The following is a 22,500-nucleotide window of genomic DNA, read 5'->3' as shown; positions in this document are numbered from 1 at the left end:
TAATGTGTTTGCCTCTGTTGATTGCGTTTATCGATCGCTAACTCATTAGCTCGTCGCCGTCCTCGCGGCTAACCCTTCCTGCGGTCCTGTCCCATCCAGGCGCCCCGTGCCCCCAACCCCCCCGCCCGCGCCGGCCCTGGGTCCTGCAACCCACTGACGGAGGAGGGCTGCAACCCCCTCACCGCCACCAAGTTCGCCAGCCCGCCGGAGAAGTACGGGGCTGAGCAGCAGGAGGACGCCGCCGCCGCCGCCGCCATCCGCGCCGCCCCGGCGGAGCAGCGCAGCGACCCCTACGCCGTGTTCAGGGACGCCTTCGCCCACGCGCACGCCAACAGAGCCCCCGACCCGTACGCCGCGTACCGTCAGGCTAGCGGCCAGGCCGCCGCGGCGCAGGCTAACGACCCCTACGCCATGTACCGCCGGGCGTCCCCTCAGGCTAACGACCCTTATGCTATGTACCGTCAGGCTAGCGCCCAAGACAACGACCCGTACGCCATGTACCGCGGCCAGGCCCCGACCCAGGCCCCGGCTAACGACCCCTACGCCATGTACCGCCAAGCTAGCGCTGCCTCACAAGAGAACGACCCCTATGCCATGTACCGCCAGGCTTCCGCGCAAGACAACGACCCGTACGCGATGTACCGCGGCCAGGCCCCCACCGAGCCCCCGGCTAACGACCCCTACGCCATGCTGCGCAAGCTCATGTCTCGAGCCCAGTCCAACGACCCCCACGCCCCGCGCACGGGCGCCGCCGCCGCCGCCCCGGAGGCCGACGCTAACGACCCCTTCGCCGCTCTCCGCGAGGCGTCTCGCCGCGCCCAGGGCCCGTACGGCGCCCGGCAGAGCGCCCCCGCCCAGCCGGAGCAGCAGCAGCACCCCCTGGGGCCCCCTGGGAAGACCAGGGAGGGCTACGACTGCTACATTGGCTACGACCGCGAGTGCTACGCGGTGAAGGCCGCCGAGCCGCGCGCCGGCCCCGGGCCCCGCCCTCACCCGGCCGAGCCCTACGAGCCCCACCTCAACGCCGACGGCTCCCGTAACGGCGTCATGGAGCCCAGCAACCCCGACTGCGACCCGGAGTACGACCGGGACTGCCGACTGCGCCGCTACGAGCCGCGGCCGGAGGCGGAGCCTGAGGCCCAGCCGGAGGCCACGCAGCACGCGGAGGAGGAGGAGGAGAGCTACCGCCAGGGGGCGACAGAGAGCGAGCTGGAGCCCTACCAGAGCGGGCAGGAGGAGCCCTACATGCCCTACCCCCAGCAGCAGGCCCCCCAGGGCATGCCCAACTTCCAGGACATGTTGAGGGGCTACGGCGACCAGTTTGCCGACCGCGGAGACCACCGGGCATACGCAGACGACTACCGCCAGAAATAAACAAACACGATAGTTTTAAAGGATTGGACACAAAAGCACATGCAGTCCCGTACGTACTGTAGCTTAGCATGTGCCTGACGAAAGCCTCATGGATTGGATGCGTCTATCGGCGTCCAGTCTGACCGGATTTGGGACACAGCGGAAGAGTGGGTAGACTAGGGAGTCTGAGCGAAACACACACCGCTACGTCGTACTCAATACATCGTATGCAACAAGCAAACAGATGCAAGCATTCGGTGCTAAACAGAAATGAACACTCAAGAACATACAAACATGAATGTGTACACATCACTCAAATGCAACTGACAGGCCTGCATACATGTACATACGCCTGTCGTCTGAAGACTCTTCAAACTCATTCTTCTTCCTCCGCTGGAATATACAGTAAGCCCGCAATCACCCTCAGCTTCACTTTTCCACTTTTCAGTAAAAAAAGTGTTTGTAGTTATAGATCGATGATGGAATTACTTAAAGATGTTTTGTTTGTATTGTTTTTTTCCACTTTGAATGTTTTAATAAAAGCTTTAGACAATGGTTTTCCTTCTCATTTCATGCGGATGCTGCGCCTTGTTGCAAGATCTTTTTCACACATAATTGATTGATGGATGGATGAATTCATCCATTGATGGATGGATGAATGCAATCTCTAGCCCCTGACGGACAGGGATTAAAAAACGGCCCTGGCATTTTCACCCACCAGCGGCCCACATGGGGACGCGCACGCACGCGCGTGCCCGCAACACACAGATATAACTTCACATGCACGGAAATAACACGCACTGGTCTGTTTGTTCAGTGTCTTGAACATTAGTGCTATGGTGCTACTAGCTGAAGCTGCACACAGCGGCTTAAAAAACGAATCGGTCAGTTTCGCGCATTTTTCACCGTCAGCCAACAGTAATTTCCTGGATTTCGCTCTCTTTTTCTCCGCTCCTCCCTTCTGTCGCTTAATTCCTCGATTCATATTTCATACTCATAGTAACCTCAGAAGACTCTGGTATCTTCCAACTTTCAACTTCCAACAACCCCCTATACGCAGACGCGGTCTGATTCGGTTTGGAAATTCCCAGAAGTCCTGCTTCATAGAACTTTTGTAAACCAATAATAAAATTAAAAATACAGGCAGATTTGTTGTATTTCAATTTCAAACAATGCACTTTTTAAACATCTCATTGAATAAGGCTACAAAATAATGTAGAACGATGTAAATATTAAGGGCAACCATGAGTGTAGTATATAGACACTCATATCTGGTATAAATACTGTTCGTTTCCTATAATGTAGCATGATTAGGGGTTTAGAGACAGATGGCTAACTTAACACCATAGATGCTTGATAGTGGATGGCTGATAGAGATAGAGATGGCTGTGTCCCAATTCGTAGGACACATCCTTCGAAGGATGCGTCGACGCCGATTGCGTCACAGCAACGCGCCAACCATTTGTCCCAATTCCAAGGGTCATTCAAATGCGGCCTACGAATGCAGCCTTCCTTTCCCGGATTTAAAGGATGCATCGGCTGTATCCTTCACGGCCCAACGTATCCCTCCCAAGATTCATTGCGCATTCAATCAATGGAGATGGCGGAGAATGGCGATTTAAGTTTTGCATTTAAATGTAAGTATTTGGTTTCTAGTCACTCGAGTATTTAACGATACAAATGTTTAAAAAAACAAGGGCCCTTAAAACTTTTTTCTTAAAAAAAAGAACTTACCCCTTATATTTTATTTGACAAAGACAACAGTGTTACCCCTTATCTTTTTTTTTATGACGACCAATAAAAACTAGTGTTACCGCTTATGTTTTTATTCATGACGACCAATATAAAACAACAGTGTTACCCCTTATGTTTTTTTTGATGACGGCCGATAAAAAACGACAGTGTTACCCCTTATGTTTTTTTTGATAAAAAACGACAGTTACCCCTTATGTTTTTTTTCATGACGACCAATAAAAAACGACAGTTACCCCTTATGTTTTTTTTCATTACGACCAATAAAAAACAACAGTGTTACCCCTCATGTTTTATTTCCTGACGACCAATTAAAAACGACAGTGTTACCCCTTGTGTTTTTTTATGACGACCAAAGAAAAACAATGGTGTTACCCCCTATGTTTCATTTTATAAATATCGACAGTGTTACCCCTTATGTTTATTTCATGAGGGCCGATAAAAAACGACAGTGTTACCCCTTATGTTTTTTTTGATAAAAAACGACAGTGTTACCCCTTATGTTTTTTTTGATGACGGCCGATAAAAAACGACAGTGTTACCCCTTATGTTTTTTTTGATAAAAAACGACAGTGTTACCCCTTATGTTTTTTTTGATGACGGCCGATAAAAAACGACAGTGTTACCCCTTACTTTTTTTTTTGATAAAAAACGACAGTGTTACCCCTTATGTTTTTTTTGATGACGGCCGATAAAAAACGACAGTGTTACCCCTTATGTTTTTTTTGATGACGGCCGATAAAAAACGACAGTGTTACCCCTTATGTTTTTTTTGATAAAAAACGACAGTGTTACCCCTTATGTTTTTTTGATGACGGCTGATAAAAAACGACCGTGTTACCCCTTATGTTTTTTTTGATGACGGCCGATAAAAAACGACAGTGTTACCCCTTATGTTTTTTTTGATGACGGCTGATAAAAAACGACAGTGTTACCCCTTATGTTTTTTTTGATAAAAAACGACAGTGTTACCCCTTATGTTTTTTTTGATGACGGCTGATAAAAAACGACAGTGTTACCCCTTATGTTTTTTTTGATAAAAAACGACAGTGTTACCCCTTATGTTTTTTTTGATAAAAAACGACAGTGTTACCCCTTATGTTTTTTTTGATAAAAAACGACAGTGTTACCCCTTATGTTTTTTTTGATGACGGCCGATAAAAAACGACAGTGTTACCCCTTATGTTTTTTTTGATGACGGCCGATAAAAAACGACAGTGTTACCCCTTATGTTTTTTTTGATAAAAAACAACAGTGTTACCCCTTATGTTTTTTTTGATGACGGCCGATAAAAAACGACAGTGTTACCCCTTTTGTTTTTTTTGATAAAAAACGACAGTGTTACCCCTTATGTTTTTTTTGATGACGGCTGATGAAAAACGACAGTGTTACCCCTTATGTTTTTTTTGATGACGGCCGATAAAAAACGACAGTGTTTCCCCTTTCGTTTTTTTTGATAAAAAACGACAGTGTTACCCCTTATGTTTTTTTTGATGACGGCTGATGAAAAACGACAGTGTTACCCCTTATGTTTTTTTTGATGACGGCCGATAAAAAACGACAGTGTTACCCCTTTTGTTTTTTTTGATAAAAAACGACAGTGTTACCCCTTATGTTTTTTTTGATGACGGCTGATGAAAAACGACAGTGTTACCCCTTATGTTTTTTTTGATGACGGCCGATAAAAAACGACAGTGTTTCCCCTTTCGTTTTTTTTGATAAAAAACGACAGTGTTACCCCTTATGTTTTTTTTGATGACGGCTGATGAAAAACGACAGTGTTACCCCTTATGTTTTTTTTGATGACGGCCGATAAAAAACGACAGTGTTTCCCCTTTCGTTTTTTTTGATAAAAAACGACAGTGTTACCCCTTATGTTTTTTTTGATGACGGCTGATGAAAAACGACAGTGTTACCCCTTATGTTTTTTTTGATGACGGCCGATAAAAAACGACAGTGTTACCCCTTATGTTTTTTTTGATAAAAAACGACAGTGTCACATCTTATTATTTATTCGATGACGGCCCATAAAAAACGACAGTGTTACCCCTTATGTTTTTTTTGATGACGGCCGATAAAAAACGACAGTGTTACCCCTTATGTTTTTTTTTGATAAAAAACAACAGTGTTACCCCTTATGTTTTTTTTGATGACGGCCGATAAAAAACGACAGTGTTACCCCTTATGTTTTTTTTGATGACGGCCGATAAAAATCAGTGTTATGTTTTTTTTCATGATGGCCGATAAAAAACGACAGTGTTACCCCTTATGTTTTTTTTGATGACGGCCGATAAAAAACGACAGTGTTACCCCTTATGTTTTTTTTGATAAAAAACGACAGTGTTACCCCTTATGTTTATTTTGATAAAAAACGACAGTGTTACCCCTTATGTTTTTTTGATGACGGCTGATAAAAAACGACCGTGTTACCCCTTATGTTTTTTTTGATGACGGCCGATAAAAAACGACAGTGTTACCCCTTATGTTTTTTTTGATGACGGCTGATAAAAAACGACAGTGTTACCCCTTATGTTTTTTTTGATAAAAAACGACAGTGTTACCCCTTATGTTTTTTTTGATAAAAAACGACAGTGTTACCCCTTATGTTTTTTTTGATGACGGCCGATAAAAAACGACAGTGTTACCCCTTATGTTTTTTTTGATAAAAAACTACAGTGTTACCCCTTATGTTTTTTTGATGACGGCTGATAAAAAACGACCGTGTTACCCCTTATGTTTTTTTTGATGACGGCCGATAAAAAACGACAGTGTTACCCCTTATGTTTTTTTTGATGACGGCTGATAAAAAACGACAGTGTTACCCCTTATGTTTTTTTTGATAAAAAACGACAGTGTTACCCCTTATGTTTTTTTTGATAAAAAACGACAGTGTTACCCCTTATGTTTTTTTTGATGACGGCCGATAAAAATCAACAGTGTTACCCCTTATGTTTTTTTTCATTATGGCCGATAAAAAACGACAGTTTTATTTGATGACTTGGAATAAAAAAAAACAGTGTGTGTTTAATTATACTATAATCTCCCAGCTATGAGGAGCTGGGGATCGAACAACCAACCTCTCAGTTTCAAGACAACTGCTCTACCTACTGAGCTAAGCCGCCCAATTTTGCATACAAAACGACAGTGTCACATCTTATTATTTATTCGATGACGGCCCATAAAAAACGACAGTGTTACCCCTTATGTTTTTTTTGATGACGGCCGATAAAAAACGACAGTGTTACCCCTTATGTTTTTTTTGATGACGGCCGATAAAAAACGACAGTGTTACCCCTTGTGTTTTTTTTCATGACGACCAAAGAAAAACAACGGTGTTACCCCCTATGTTTCATTTTATAAATATCGACAGTGTTACCCCTTATGTTTTTTTTGATGACGGCCGATAAAAAACGACAGTGTTACCCCTTATGTTTTTTTTGATAAAAAACGACAGTGTTACCCCTTATGTTTTTTTTGATGACGGCCGATAAAAAACGACAGTGTTACCCCTTATGTTTTTTTTGATGACGGCCGATAAAAAACGACAGTGTTACCCCTTATGTTTTTTTTGATAAAAAACAACAGTGTTACCCCTTATGTTTTTTATGATGACGGCCGATAAAAAACGACAGTGTTACCCCTTTTGTTTTTTTTGATAAAAAACGACAGTGTTACCCCTTATGTTTTTTTTGATGACGGCTGATGAAAAACGACAGTGTTACCCCTTATGTTTTTTTTGATGACGGCCGATAAAAAACGACAGTGTTACCCCTTTTGTTTTTTTTGATAAAAAACGACAGTGTTACCCCTTATGTTTTTTTTGATGACGGCTGATGAAAAACGACAGGGTTACCCCTTATGTTTTTTTTGATGACGGCCGATAAAAAACGACAATGTTACCCCTTATGTTTTTTTTGATGACGGCCGATAAAAAACGACAGTGTTACCCCTTATGTTTTTTTTGATGACGGCCGATAAAAAACGACAGTGTTACCCCTTATGTTTTTTTTGATAAAAAACGACAGTGTTACCCCTTATGTTTTTTTGATGACGGCTGATAAAAAACGACCGTGTTACCCCTTATGTTTTTTTTGATGACGGCCGATAAAAAACGACAGTGTTACCCCTTATGTTTTTTTTGATGACGGCTGATAAAAAACGACAGTGTTACCCCTTATGTTTTTTTTGATAAAAAACGACAGTGTTACCCCTTATGTTTTTTTTGATAAAAAACGACAGTGTTACCCCTTATGTTTTTTTTGATGACGGCCGATAAAAATCAACAGTGTTACCCCTTATGTTTTTTTTCATTATGGCCGATAAAAAACGACAGTTTTATTTGATGACTTGGAATAAAAAAAAACAGTGTGTGTTTAATTATACTATAATCTCCCAGCTATGAGGAGCTGGGGATCGAACAACCAACCTCTCAGTTTCAAGACAACTGCTCTACCTACTGAGCTAAGCCGCCCAATTTTGCATACAAAACGACAGTGTCACATCTTATTATTTATTCGATGACGGCCCATAAAAAACGACAGTGTTACCCCTTATGTTTTTTTTGATGACGGCCGATAAAAAACGACAGTGTTACCCCTTATGTTTTTTTTGATGACGGCCGATAAAAAACGACAGTGTTACCCCTTGTGTTTTTTTTCATGACGACCAAAGAAAAACAACGGTGTTACCCCCTATGTTTCATTTTATAAATATCGACAGTGTTACCCCTTATGTTTTTTTTGATGACGGCCGATAAAAAACGACAGTGTTACCCCTTATGTTTTTTTTGATAAAAAACGACAGTGTTACCCCTTATGTTTTTTTTGATGACGGCCGATAAAAAACGACAGTGTTACCCCTTATGTTTTTTTTGATGACGGCCGATAAAAAACGACAGTGTTACCCCTTATGTTTTTTTTGATAAAAAACAACAGTGTTACCCCTTATGTTTTTTATGATGACGGCCGATAAAAAACGACAGTGTTACCCCTTTTGTTTTTTTTGATAAAAAACGACAGTGTTACCCCTTATGTTTTTTTTGATGACGGCTGATGAAAAACGACAGTGTTACCCCTTATGTTTTTTTTGATGACGGCCGATAAAAAACGACAGTGTTACCCCTTTTGTTTTTTTTGATAAAAAACGACAGTGTTACCCCTTATGTTTTTTTTGATGACGGCTGATGAAAAACGACAGGGTTACCCCTTATGTTTTTTTTGATGACGGCCGATAAAAAACGACAATGTTACCCCTTATGTTTTTTTTGATGACGGCCGATAAAAAACGACAGTGTTACCCCTTATGTTTTTTTTGATGACGGCCGATAAAAAACGACAGTGTTACCCCTTATGTTTTTTTTGATAAAAAACGACAGTGTTACCCCTTATGTTTTTTTGATGACGGCTGATAAAAAACGACCGTGTTACCCCTTATGTTTTTTTTGATGACGGCCGATAAAAAACGACAGTGTTACCCCTTATGTTTTTTTTGATGACGGCTGATAAAAAACGACAGTGTTACCCCTTATGTTTTTTTTGATAAAAAACGACAGTGTTACCCCTTATGTTTTTTTTGATAAAAAACGACAGTGTTACCCCTTATTTTTTTTTTGATGACGGCCGATAAAAATCAACAGTGTTACCCCTTATGTTTTTTTTCATTATGGCCGATAAAAAACGACAGTTTTATTTGATGACTTGGAATAAAAAAAAACAGTGTGTGTTTAATTATACTATAATCTCCCAGCTATGAGGAGCTGGGGATCGAACAACCAACCTCTCAGTTTCAAGACAACTGCTCTACCTACTGAGCTAAGCCGCCCAATTTTGCATACAAAACGACAGTGTCACATCTTATTATTTATTCGATGACGGCCCATAAAAAACGACAGTGTTACCCCTTATGTTTTTTTTGATGACGGCCGATAAAAAACGACAGTGTTACCCCTTATGTTTTTTTTGATGACGGCCGATAAAAAACGACAGTGTTACCCCTTGTGTTTTTTTTCATGACGACCAAAGAAAAACAACGGTGTTACCCCCTATGTTTCATTTTATAAATATCGACAGTGTTACCCCTTATGTTTTTTTTGATGACGGCCGATAAAAAACGACAGTGTTACCCCTTATGTTTTTTTTGATAAAAAACGACAGTGTTACCCCTTATGTTTTTTTTGATGACGGCCGATAAAAAACGACAGTGTTACCCCTTATGTTTTTTTTGATGACGGCCGATAAAAAACGACAGTGTTACCCCTTATGTTTTTTTTGATAAAAAACAACAGTGTTACCCCTTATGTTTTTTATGATGACGGCCGATAAAAAACGACAGTGTTACCCCTTTTGTTTTTTTTGATAAAAAACGACAGTGTTACCCCTTATGTTTTTTTTGATGACGGCTGATGAAAAACGACAGTGTTACCCCTTATGTTTTTTTTGATGACGGCCGATAAAAAACGACAGTGTTACCCCTTTTGTTTTTTTTGATAAAAAACGACAGTGTTACCCCTTATGTTTTTTTTGATGACGGCTGATGAAAAACGACAGGGTTACCCCTTATGTTTTTTTTGATGACGGCCGATAAAAAACGACAATGTTACCCCTTATGTTTTTTTTGATGACGGCCGATAAAAAACGACAGTGTTACCCCTTATGTTTTTTTTGATGACGGCCGATAAAAAACGACAGTGTTACCCCTTATGTTTTTTTTGATAAAAAACGACAGTGTTACCCCTTATGTTTTTTTGATGACGGCTGATAAAAAACGACCGTGTTACCCCTTATGTTTTTTTTGATGACGGCCGATAAAAAACGACAGTGTTACCCCTTATGTTTTTTTTGATGACGGCTGATAAAAAACGACAGTGTTACCCCTTATGTTTTTTTTGATAAAAAACGACAGTGTTACCCCTTATGTTTTTTTTGATAAAAAACGACAGTGTTACCCCTTATGTTTTTTTTGATGACGGCCGATAAAAATCAACAGTGTTACCCCTTATGTTTTTTTTCATTATGGCCGATAAAAAACGACAGTTTTATTTGATGACTTGGAATAAAAAAAAACAGTGTGTGTTTAATTATACTATAATCTCCCAGCTATGAGGAGCTGGGGATCGAACAACCAACCTCTCAGTTTCAAGACAACTGCTCTACCTACTGAGCTAAGCCGCCCAATTTTGCATACAAAACGACAGTGTCACATCTTATTATTTATTCGATGACGGCCCATAAAAAACGACAGTGTTACCCCTTATGTTTTTTTTGATGACGGCCGATAAAAAACGACAGTGTTACCCCTTATGTTTTTTTTGATGACGGCCGATAAAAAACGACAGTGTTACCCCTTGTGTTTTTTTTCATGACGACCGATAAAAAACGACAGTGTTACCCCTTTTGTTTTTTTTGATAAAAAACGACAGTGTTACCCCTTATGTTTTTTTTGATGACGGCCGATAAAAAACAACGGTGTTACCCCCTATGTTTCATTTTATAAATATCGACAGTGTTACCCCTTATGTTTTTTTTGATGACGGCCGATAAAAAACGACAGTGTTACCCCTTATGTTTTTTTTGATAAAAAACAACAGTGTTACCCCTTATGTCTTTTTTGATGACGGCCGATAAAAAACGACAGTGTTACCCCTTTTGTTTTTTTTGATAAAAAACGACAGTGTTACCCCTTATGTTTTTTTTGATGACGGCTGATGAAAAACGACAGTGTTACCCCTTATGTTTTTTTTGATGACGGCCGATAAAAAACGACAGTGTTACCCCTTTTGTTTTTTTTGATAAAAAACGACAGTGTTACCCCTTATGTTTTTTTTGATGACGGCTGATGAAAAACGACAGGGTTACCCCTTATGTTTTTTTTGATGACGGCCGATAAAAAACGACAGTGTTACCCCTTATGTTTTTTTTGATAAAAAACGACAGTGTTACCCCTTATGTTTTTTTTGATGACGGCTGATGAAAAACGACAGTGTTACCCCTTATGTTTTTTTTGATGACGGCCGATTAAAAACGACAGTGTTACCCCTTATGTTTTTTTTGATAAAAAACGACAGTGTCACATCTTATTATTTATTCGATGACGGCCCATAAAAAACGACAGTGTTACCCCTTATGTTTTTTTTGATAAAAAACGACAGTGTTACCCCTTATGTTTTTTTTGATGACGGCCGATAAAAAACGACAGTGTTACCCCTTATGTTTTTTTTGATGACGGCCGATAAAAATCAACAATGTTACCCCTTATGTTTTTTTCCATGATGGCCGATAAAAAACGACAGTTTTATTTGATGACTTGGAATAAAAAACAACAGTGTGTGTTTAATTATACTATAATCTCCCAGCTAGGAGGAGCTGGGGATCGAACAACCAACCTCTCAGTTTCAAGACAACTGCTCTACCTACTGAGCTAAACCGCCCAATCTTTCATAATAAACGACAGTGTCACATCTTATTATTTATTCGATAAAAACGACAGTGTTACCCCTTATGTTTTTTTTGATAAAAAACGACAGTGTTACCCCTTATGTTTTTTTTGATGACGGCCGATAAAAAACGACAGTGTTACCCCTTATGTTTTTTTTGATGACGGCCGATAAAAAACGACAGTGTTACCCCTTATGTTTCATTTTATAAATATCGACAGTGTTACCCCTTATGTTTATTTCATGACGGCCGATAAAAAACGACAGTTACCCCTTATGTTTTTTTTCATGACGACCAATAAAAAAAAACAGTGTTACCCCTTATGTTTTTTTTCATGACGACCAATATAAAAGAGCAGGGTTACCCCTTATGCTTTTTTTCATGACGACCAATAAAAAACAACGGTGTTTTTTTTCATGACGACCAATTAAAAACGACAGTGTTATCCCTTGTGTTTTTTTTCATGACGACCAAAGAAAAACAACGGTGTTACCCCCTATGTTTTATTTTATAAATATCAACAGTGTTACCCCTAATGTTTATTTCATGACGACCAATAAAAAACGACAGTGTTACCCCTTATGTTTTTTTTCGAGACGACCAATAAAAAACAACAGTGTTACCCCTTATGTTTTTTATCATGACGACCAATAAAAAACAACAGAGTTACCCCTTGTGTTTTTTTTCATGATGACCAATAAAAAACGACAGTGTTACCCCTTATATTTTTTTTCATGACCACCAATAAAAAGCGACAGTGTTACCCTTTATGTTTCATTTGATAAAAACGACAGTGTTACCCCTTAGGTTTTTTCCCCATGATGACTGATGAAAAACAACAGTGTGACCCCTTATATTTTATTTGACAAGGACAATTTTTTCATGACGACCAATAAAATACGACAGTGTTACCCCTTATATTTTATTTGACAAAGACAACAGTGTTACCCCTTATGTTTTTTTTCATGACGACCAATAAAAAACTAGTGTTACCCCTTATGTTTTTGTCATGACAACCAATAAAAAACGACAGTGTTAGTGTTTTTTTATAGACAAATAAACATATTTATCGCTTGAATTAACATAACATAGAAATAAAAAAATATAATTTTTTGTAAAGTATATCATCATAATTTGATATAAATATACATTGAAGAATAACCACACCAAAGTTTCCTCACAATTAATTTAACAAATAATCTACAGAAGCTTAAAGATATAGCTTCTTCATGCTGACTGCCATCAGCTCCAACTCACTGTCAAAATAATCAAACAGTCAAATCAATATTAAGCCTATACAATACATTATTTGTATTCTGTCAAAGGGCGCAGTATTATTATATTCATTTTAGCGAAAAGTAAATACACCACGGCACGACTTTTACATGAATATTACTCAATAGGCTATATTAAGCATATCGGCAGTCACACTTACTTCCATGGTTCATCTTTGGTATCCAATTAAGCGGTGTGTAAAAAAAAGTTTAAAAAATAAATCACTTCCGTCACGCCAGAGTACTTCCGTCGCGCCAGGGTTGTTGTCACGCCAGGGTGTTATTATTCTCCGGGGCTACAGCTGGACCCTACTCCGAATGACAGACCGTCCAGTCCTAGCCTGGATACCAGCCTGAACTCCGCCCACAAAATATTTGGTCTGGAGATTCAGTCTGGAATTGAGCTCGTTGGGAGGTATTTGGTCAGATCAAAAAGTGATCTGACCAATCAAATTGTAAGGGCGGGCTTTATACGTTGATGGACAGATGATACACATTAACGTAATCAACCACGTCACGAAAGAGCGCTCAGCGCTTTTACTTTTTTTTCTCAAAAATGCTGACCGTCTTGCCAATTTGTCCGTGTATCCTTAAATTATTTTTACAAAACCGGCATAAATCGTTTATGTCCATCTTGTTTTTCTACTTCTTCGAACGTGCGCTCAGTTGAGTTAGTTTGAGAATAGCTGTGCTTCGCACAACATACGTCACATACTACGTTGCTCATATTGGTTTTAGGTCTATCCAATTGAGCGAAGAGGCATTTTCCTTCTTGGTTCCGCCCTATAATCACAGCCCAATGGTTCGGTCTCAGACTAATATTCTGACTAGAATTATGAGTATGACATCGCCAGGCTAGTCCAGTCCTTCACTGTCTCTAGCAATCGTGTAATGGAAATAAAACCAGCAGCAGTTCCTGAGCTGCCCACCAGGGTGTGTGAGGGAGCAGATTTATGCGAGCAATAAAAGGGTACGACTCGAGGTCGGAAACGGTGCCCCTTTTACTAAAATAAGACGGTGATTCAGAGCAAACAGGTGTAGAATCCTATTTATTGAAGCCATTCTAAAACAACCCACCTGTGATCACATAGCACAGCAGTTAGCCTGTAGTGTCAGATGAGCCACTTCAGGCTGGGATTTTAGGAGAGCTGGGGGCGTGGCCTAGCTCTAGTGCCATATTATTAGAATCATTTACCTCATAACAAAGTATAAGTTAAGAATTCATTAACACAATCACACATTCAATTTATTTAGACCAACATAAAGATTTAGTACACAAAAGGTGCTAACATTTCCCAATTAATTTGTACGAATACTTTATAAAACGTAATGGACGAGGCTGAACATCAATGAGACTCATAGCATTTACAAAATCAACACAGTTCTCCATTAGAGATTCTTTCAATCTGAATATGCACACAGAACCCTGCGTGTCTTTAGTGGAGAACGTTCCGATAGCACGCGTTACATTCCAACGGTCGTTTCCACGTCATCGGTTATCCTCCACGACGATGGTGCGTCTTGGGTAGGCGTCCACGTCCACAAAGATGTACCGGAACTCGTACTTACCCGTTTCAATATTCTGTAAGAGGACAAAAGAGATGAGATGACGATAGAAACAGAGTCGTCTCTTGAGGAACATTAGCACGATGTTGCATATTTCAAAAGACTAGGAATTATTTAACCCGTAGTACAAAATCAGTAGTTGGGTTGTATTTGCAAGTGGAAGCTAATGGGAATTTACCGTTAAACGACATGAGTTTGCCACGTCTATAAAGCTTGGAACGCATTGGCCCAACCTCGGGCCATCTGAAACGTTTGTGGAGACTGACGAGTTCGGGAACAAATCAGTTCGGTGTGTTGGAAGCTTTTGGAACCACGCGGACAGTGTCTTTTCAAATCTGAGAGAGTTGGCGGTCTGAGGTTTGGAGCCATTGGATGCTCTGATTGGTTAACCAGCGAACCAGAGCAGTGTGTGGGAGGGGTGGACTAGCGGCAACCGATGTTTAGGACTTATTGCATCTCGCGCAGGCGCAGACGCTACTGTGTATTTGGCAGTAATCTTCGTGGTGTGTTTCAATGCCACTTGTCAAGGCAACGGAGTGGTTGGATAAGGGCAGTTGGCAATTGGTCTGGGCGGTCTGTAGGCCCCTTTAAACAACAACGGCTACAAAGTACAAACCTCTTTGGATTCTGAATGAACGGTTCCTTTGACGCCTGGCTCTGATCCCTCGATATAAAACTTGAGTCTCATGTGCTTCAGTCCGTCCTTCAGGTACTCAGAGTGACTGGAGAGGAGAGAGAGTCAGTTAACGTCCGTGGTGAAGCACATACTCTTGTCACCGCTACTATGAATGGAAGCGCTTGTTTAACGAGTCTTTCTTGCGCCAGGAAAGGACTAAATCATGAATAGCTCTACAAATATAAGGGCCAGATGCATTATCTCAAGCCCTATGGATAGATAACGCCTGGGAGAGAATGGATTGAGTGGATTCATCTTGTATCCATGACGAAGTGGAGAGTGAACTCACAAAATCGCTTAATTTTCTTTCCTTAATATAAAGAACCATCTGATATTAATTATTAAATGATCAGAAATACTGAAACACTCTCACTCTGCTACACGTATCGCAATTAAAGAGAGAGGACCCAGGGGTGTTTAGCGGTAAGATCATGTGTTGAATGTAGAAAAATACAAACTGGAATACTGGAAAAATTGCAAACTAGGTCAACAATTAGGACACCATTCACCCAGCTTTCCAATCAAAAGTTTACTGCAAATATGTTTTTCGATGAGGTAACTTGGTGTCAACATCTCAACAAGATATAAAATATGCAGTGAATAGCCTGCCTAACTTTGCCTTTTCCTCGTCCAAAGCAGGAACACAGATTATAAATGAACCGGCTGCCGCCTCTACCTGACATGTTGTCTCCTCTGCCGCCGGGTCGTCTCCCCGTAGCATTTAATTGGCTCCCCGAATGCACCAATCACCTACAGAAGGAAGGAATGGACGGACGCATACATGAGAGCACGGCACAGACAATCATCCAAACAGATCTATGATTAAAGACACATGAATAATACGATTAGTCTCTCCAATAAACCTTAACACTGCTTCCCTTTGGGAACATCAAATTAATTATAGTCGTATTTTGTTGTAGACATTACACACGGATTTTGTCTAAATATTGTTCAGACAAGCATTTTAAGAACAGTTGTTGCATTCACCAAAATCCTCGTATTCAGTATTCTTTCTTAGGTATGCACAACATCAGGGATTCATCGGTCAGAACACAACCACGGATACGGTTCCATCAAGTTTCAGGACGGTGGCGACAAAGCCCTGGGACGGTTGACTGATGTTTCAATGTGACCTGGCTGTAGATATGTGTGTGTGGTTTTTTTGATGCGTGTGCGTGTTACCGGATGTGTTTGTGGCTTGATTTAGGACGCACACTAAATGCACTAAACCATATCACAGTCCTTTGGGGATATGCGATCTGTGAGCTCACCCAAACTGTCCGGCCTCATAGCCTACTCTTCAGAACAGCGCTAACATTATTAAACATGATTCATACTTTTGGTTTGCAGTCGCAATATCCACCTCTCAAACCGAGGTGCCTGGCCTTGCTAAGCCGTATAATTAAAAATTGTTTTATTAGTACATGGGCTGACATGTACATGTCAGGGGAACCGGCTATATACTTTGTTAAGCCTCTCCTTTATTTCAGCCGGTGCTTTAATGAGGTTGCTGAATATTTTAAGTGATTTCTTTTATCGATTTCCGAAAGGACATCGAGCTCTGCAGTGGTTTTGGATGGCACTTCTGCACAAATGGGGCTGAACTGCTATTCGCGCACACACACACACACACACACACACACACACACACACACACACACACACACAAACACACACACACACACACACAACTCCTTATATGAGCTTCTGGTGCGTATATCATGAGTTGTGGAGCACTATGCACTCTGCTGCTGTAATTAGCTTTGGATAAAAGTCTGTTTAATGTAATGCATAGATTGTCTTACCTCTGGGTTTGACTTGAGTTTGTCAAAAGCTTTTCCATACACTTTATTGGGACTGCTGGTAGAGAACAGCTCCTGGAACACGACATACAATAGTCCCCCTAAAAAAACCCACATGTTTACATTCAATACAGGCGTACGAGAATGCCAGTATAAAAGCCTTTTCAATAGAAACGTGGTTCCCCAATTGAGTGTTATCACCTGTCACTCCAAGCCCAATGACCACAACGATCAGGTACGTGAAGTCTCTGCCAGCGTCCTTGACTGCAACACATAGAGCCAGAGTTATAGTTTCAAAGACCACTTTTACTTATTCATTAATCATGCAGATAACAATCTTATTGGCAGGCGTACCTTTCTGCGCAGTGGAAGGTTTGACTCCACCTTGATGTCTCGAGACGGATACCTTGCCACTGTCTCTCTGTGGGCTGCTTTGATTTCTATGGCTGGAGTCGAGGGACAGATCGCGCCTCTGTGCCTGCAGCCAGGTGCAGCCTGCTCCCGCCACCCTGCTCTGCTGGAGAAGGTCCAGGTGTGTGCGCGTGCTCTTCCATGGCTGCACGAGCCACTGGGTTGTTGTCCTTTGCAAATGCTGACGTGCAGCTTTAAATATCAAAGTGTAGACCATGACTTTATCCTGTTGACCTGCAGATCAGTCAGCTCTGAGTGGACCGTGGATAGCGGAAACAGGTGATTTGTCTTCCAGCAACGAATCGTGGAGTAGATGCAGCTTTTGCAAATGATCGACCATACTAGGACGTTTTTTTGTTTTAATACATACACTTTTTAAAGCATGTATGCGGGCCGGACTGTACTGAACTTGCGCCGTTCTTGTGGTTGTCAATCTTTGTGGCGCTTACCTTCTACGTCATATCAGGAGGGGATTGTGGGAGATGGAGTTCAGAATGGGGCCGATGAAATAGGAACATACATCAACCATTGTCCAAATCTTCATTATATCACTTTATTGAAAACATTCGTTCCAGCATTTCTTCATGGTATCAATAATGAAAGATGCTCTTGGCTTAAAATTAAATAATATAAAATGGGCGTGATGGTTGGATGTAACATTCTGATTCTCTTTTCAACAGGTGTGTGTCTGTGTGGTAAAACTGAATGCTTTGATCAAATTAAAATAAATAACTAATACAAATAAAATAAAATGACAAAATAAACCCTGAAATGGGCTTTTAAATGCAAAAATACGTGATTTCAGCAGATCAAATATATTTTGATGGAATCATGAAAAAAAATACAGTAAAAAACTGAATGTTTTTTATTCATTTAACAAATGCACATTAAAGGTTTCTTTTTTTTTCCCACAAGAGAGTTTCAGTCCAGTGTCTGAAATTATGTTAGTGTTCCATGGCTTGCTTCCCCTTGCCACTTTTCAAGCACAGTTGGAGGAATTGCACCTTTGTAATAATACAAAATAAATTATAGAATCATACACTAGAAATGTCATAAACAGAAAAAACAAAACAAAAACGTTTTTCCTCATCACAACACTCTACATTAAACTTGCTCAGGTCAACAGTTCAAGATGGACAAGCGGAGTCAAACGTTAGTCCCGCAAGGTGTCAGACTTGGTAAGATGCAGAGGAATGATTCATCTGTCTGAGGCATCTGTAGAGAGATGAAAACACCATTACTTCCAGTCGCACCCAGGTCCTATCTCTCCCAGTGGCCACTGTTGTTAACATTCAACTCTAAACCTCGCCATGTGTGAAAATGAAAGGTCAAAATAAGCGAGGAGGTGCTGGTATAAGTGGATATTCGAGAGGTGTGTGTTTGCGTGTTTACTGCACACATAATAATAAAGTAAGGTGTCAGTTATGTCAAACAACGCACACATTTGAAATGTTGTGTGATGTATATTGTGTAGGGAGAGAGACAAACACAAATACATACATCGAGAGTTATAAATGGATAGACATATAGATATATAGACATATGTCTATATAGAAAATATAGATAGATATAAACTATAGATATTTGTATATACATCTCGATACTACAGATAGGTAAACAAACAAATCAATAGAGGTAGACAGATAGAGGTTTCATGAAACTTACTTCAGAGTGAAGTGTGGAGTGAAGTGGAGTGTGTGTGCGTGTGTGTGTGTGTGTATGTGTGTATGTTTACAATTATTATACACGATTATTGCAAGTAACGGTAACTTTTGATAAAAACTGCTTGATAAAATAATTACAAAATTATTCAATTATCAAAATAGTCGAAATTGGATTTTCCTCTTTAGGACCCCAATTTTCCAACTTTGCAGTATCAATTAAATCTTAGTTTATATCCGGTCATTCATTTTGATATATGAGCAATATCTAATTCTCTCAGAGGTTGAAATCTGATAGCATGAATAACAAGCGTTGATGATTGATTGCGAGGTAATAGCTCCAGAAAACAACGATACGTGACGCAGGTACCACACCCTCTCAAAAGAAGTGGATAAACAAACAAAAGGAAGGGCAAACTTTATTTATTAGTTTTATATAATATATATTTTTATTTTAGTCTTTTTTTAACAAAGCATCATAAAATCCATCTTAGAAGATATCCCAAAAAATCATCCGTCTTTCAATTTGTCTAAGTAAAAAAGTCGGTTTGAATAAAAAAAAAAAGTCATCTTCGAAGTGGTTAGTAGTTGTATGAACTTAACCACAATGCAAAACAATATTTCAATAGTTAAGGCTTTTGAAGGGGGGTTTAAAATAAAAATGGGTGGTCTGATGTATGTTGGCTTTTTATTTGTTAATATATAGCATGCAATTCAATTAAATCAGAATATTTTTAATTAGCTTAAGTTATTGTCAAATAACTATTACCGTAGTTGATGCTATCACATCTCAATGTTAGTCTGTTAATGGTTTAAATAATATATTAAAAGCATGCATATGTCCTACAATTATGTCTTGTATTATTGTACTAAAATTGTCATTTTTGGCTATTCCAAAAATTTTACATTTGAATGAGGTTAGTGATAAACTGTATTTATTTGAAGTCATTACCATTTAAACACATCATATTCCAAAGAATTGACAAAATGCAAGTGATAATCATATCTCATTCAAATCATGTACGCTACAAACTTAAGAAATGCATGCTCGATTAATCCAAAGCTGTTTAATCAATTGAATCCTGTTATCAACCTTAACATTTGTTATCCCAAATGTTGTTTTATAAACAAATTCCTTTTAAAATATCCATAGCTTTCAAGTTTGGCTTTGACAATCTGCCATCAACTACACACGTTATAAACTACGTTATTGACTAAAGTCCATGTTTCAATATTCGCTCCGTTCTAGAGTTTATGCTCCTTCCCCTAACACAACACTAGGTTTCTCATCTAGTTCTCGTCATACATCCTTGCTCTTTAATTCATTTGCAATATCCTTTTGGCCAGTGTCCCTTCATCACCATCATCAGAATCATGCTGGTGCAAATTTCCGCTCCATATTTTCATATTTCATTGACGCCCGTTCGTATTGATCCAGGATTGCACTATTCTCAAGAAGTCTACATGATGGAAACAATGCAAAAATAATGTTGGACATAAGGGGACGCACACAAAACAGACACAAACACATTGTCACAGCTCACTGCATGATGGTTAGCACGTTGTGTGAGTTCCCTGCCCTAGTCTTAGGATAAGACTGCGCCAAACACACATGCTTCAAAGTGGGCAATAGCATAAAATATGCTGATGTATGTTTCCAGATACATTTACATAGTTTAGGCTTTTAGCAGATGTCTGACGGGTTTGACGTTAAGAACTCACACAACGTGTCACACGATAGAGTCATAAGAACGGGCTTCTCAATTATTCAAACAAACCATGAAACCCAAACACACACATAATATATCATGCAAAGCCACAAGGACATTCTGCTGCATGTAAAAGTGTGGAATTAGTGTAGTGTCTTACTCCTGTCTGCCTGTCAGCACAGACTGTGATTAGAACTGATAGTAGTAATGGTTTAGTGAGGAAGCAGTGTTAATTTTTACATAAGAGTTATATCATATTTGACATTTATTATATATAAGTTGTTTATAAAAGTGTGTGTGTGTGGCGAGGGGGTAAACCGCTTCCTTCTGTCATGTGTGTGAATGCTACCTGTTAAATGGGGAAATGCAATTACGATGCTCGGTGTAATCACTGTTGCATGGTCTAATTGACAATAAAATGAACTTTGACTTTGACTTTAACTGTAGAACGGTTTGGGGCGAAAATGGCACACATTAAACATTCAGTATCGGTCGACAGATTGAACCAAAGATGAGAGAGGTGATGTCCATGCTCATGGTGACACACAGTGAGTGATACGACGTATGTTCCTCAGGAGATGAGGAACATGACGTCCGCATCACCACCACAAACACTTCAAACAACCCAAAAGCCCAACAGGGGGGCAAAGTGACTGCAAGCAAACAAATACATAAACACACCAAAAAAAAATTGGAATTAAAAAGAACAGTGCAGAAATCATAGCAAAATTGTGTTTTTGTTTTGTGTACAGAACACCAAAACTATACACGGGCTTCGATGGGGGAATGAGGACGACTACACAAGAACAGGTACGGATGTGGATTGCTGGGATAGGGGGTGCTTACCTTGAGATTGTCTGTTAGACCCTAGTTGTGTTGTACTCTGACTCATGTTTGCTCAGTGAGCCAATGAGGCAGAACCTGAAATGTCATGTCTCTTTCGTTTAATATCACACGTCTTTGTAAACTTTGATATGAATGCATACTGTGCTACTTTACTAGAAAAAGGAGAAGGAAACAAGAAATCAATAGTGTTTTCCGATACCTCTGATTATGAATAGTGCATGCAGACTCATAGGAAATCGCACACTTGTCAAGTATTATCCGGGCAAAGTGCGGGGGCGGAGAAACCGCATTGTGTTGTATTGTATAATGTATTTCTCTTCCAAAATATATATCATATATATGGTAATATCATATTCCATACACATTCTTTTTCTAGACAAAGTGCAGATAAAGGCTAAAATAGCAGAAAAAGACCTTGCCAAAGCATGCCAAAATACACTATATTCAATCGAGTGCGATTTGGTGCAACATTGACAACATTTTGCAAACTCGCAGTTAAAATCCAAGTCTAAATTTAAATCTGAACACGAGGCACCGATACAAGCCCTTAGATCAACAGTCAATAGGAAACTTTAGAGTCAGCATTGACCGGATTTACATTTAATAACATATCTCTGACAAACCTCAATAACTAGAAGTGTACTTGCAAGCTATAAAATGTTTAAGTACGCTGTATATATCTATATCTATATATATAGATATATATATATCCATGACTGGCCCAGCATGTGGTTTATGATATCTGAAGTGGAGAAGGCAACCTCTGGGCAGGTTTACATCATATTATAGCCCTTTGTGTTATATCACCGTTTGTTATTATGAGAGAAAGCGAGAAAAAGGCAAAAGGTTAAAAGCGACAAACTGAAAAAACGGCCAAATTTGAAACGGGAAAAAACAAACAAAAGAAAATACAAACATCACAATAATGAATGGGTAATAAACAGAGGGCGGGGCCGGGGGGGGGGAACCAAAGAACGAGTAAAAAAACAACAACAACAACAAAAACGAAATCCAAAAG

General features: G+C 39.9%; 3 protein-coding genes across 5 annotated transcripts in view; 1 reads left to right on the top strand and 2 right to left on the bottom strand.

Annotated features, from left to right (window-relative positions):
* The window catches only part of and1 (actinodin1), an 8,935-nt gene extending 7,027 nt beyond the window's left edge, over positions 1-1,908 (top strand). For both annotated transcript variants that reach the window (XM_030349497.1, XM_030349498.1), the window contains exon 7: positions 100-1,908. In XM_030349497.1, coding sequence (XP_030205357.1) covers positions 100-1,374 — 1,275 coding nt within the window. In that variant the 3' untranslated portion in view covers positions 1,375-1,908. The remainder of the gene's footprint in view (positions 1-99) is intronic.
* An 11,933-nt stretch (positions 1,909-13,841) lies between these two features.
* Positions 13,842-17,742, bottom strand: timm21 (translocase of inner mitochondrial membrane 21). The gene is made up of 6 exons (XM_030349415.1): positions 17,210-17,742; positions 17,057-17,119; positions 16,859-16,956; positions 15,730-15,803; positions 14,994-15,099; positions 13,842-14,393 (listed from the first exon to the last, which is right to left on the bottom strand). The coding sequence occupies exons 1-6, from the start codon at positions 17,481-17,483 to the stop codon at positions 14,301-14,303; spliced, it is 708 nt and encodes a 235-aa protein (XP_030205275.1). The 5' UTR covers positions 17,484-17,742; the 3' UTR covers positions 13,842-14,300.
* A 63-nt stretch (positions 17,743-17,805) lies between these two features.
* Positions 17,806-22,500, bottom strand: part of LOC115537461 (neuropilin and tolloid-like protein 1) — a 13,944-nt gene continuing 9,249 nt past the window's right edge. The window contains exons 5-6 of one of the 2 annotated variants that reach the window (XM_030349414.1): positions 21,483-21,557; positions 17,806-18,481 (exon numbers count right to left, since the gene is read on the bottom strand). In XM_030349414.1, the coding sequence (XP_030205274.1) occupies positions 21,497-21,557 (61 nt within the window). In that variant the 3' untranslated portion in view covers positions 17,806-18,481; positions 21,483-21,496. The other variant, XM_030349413.1, reaches the window with a different exon arrangement.

Source organism: Gadus morhua, chromosome 23, assembly GCF_902167405.1.
Source record: "Gadus morhua chromosome 23, gadMor3.0, whole genome shotgun sequence".
In the NCBI taxonomy this organism is placed as follows: Eukaryota; Metazoa; Chordata; class Actinopteri; order Gadiformes; family Gadidae; genus Gadus; species Gadus morhua.
The sequence above is the reverse complement of the archived record's forward strand: the minus strand, read 5'-3'. Positions and strand labels throughout refer to the sequence as shown.

What these genes read in the sequence shown, in the direction of transcription:
- timm21 (XM_030349415.1), bottom strand. Translation starts at nt 17,483, where the DNA reads ATGGTCTACACTTTGATATTTAAAGCTGCACGTCAGCATTTGCAAAGG. An exon ending in CATTGGGCTTGGAGTGACAG is followed by an intron (nt 16,957 to 17,056) that starts GTGATAACACTC and finishes GGGTTTTTTTAG; the next exon opens with GGGGACTATTGTATGTCGTG. An exon ending in AACTCAAGTCAAACCCAGAG is followed by an intron (nt 15,804 to 16,858) that starts GTAAGACAATCT and finishes TTCCTTCTGTAG; the next exon opens with GTGATTGGTGCATTCGGGGA.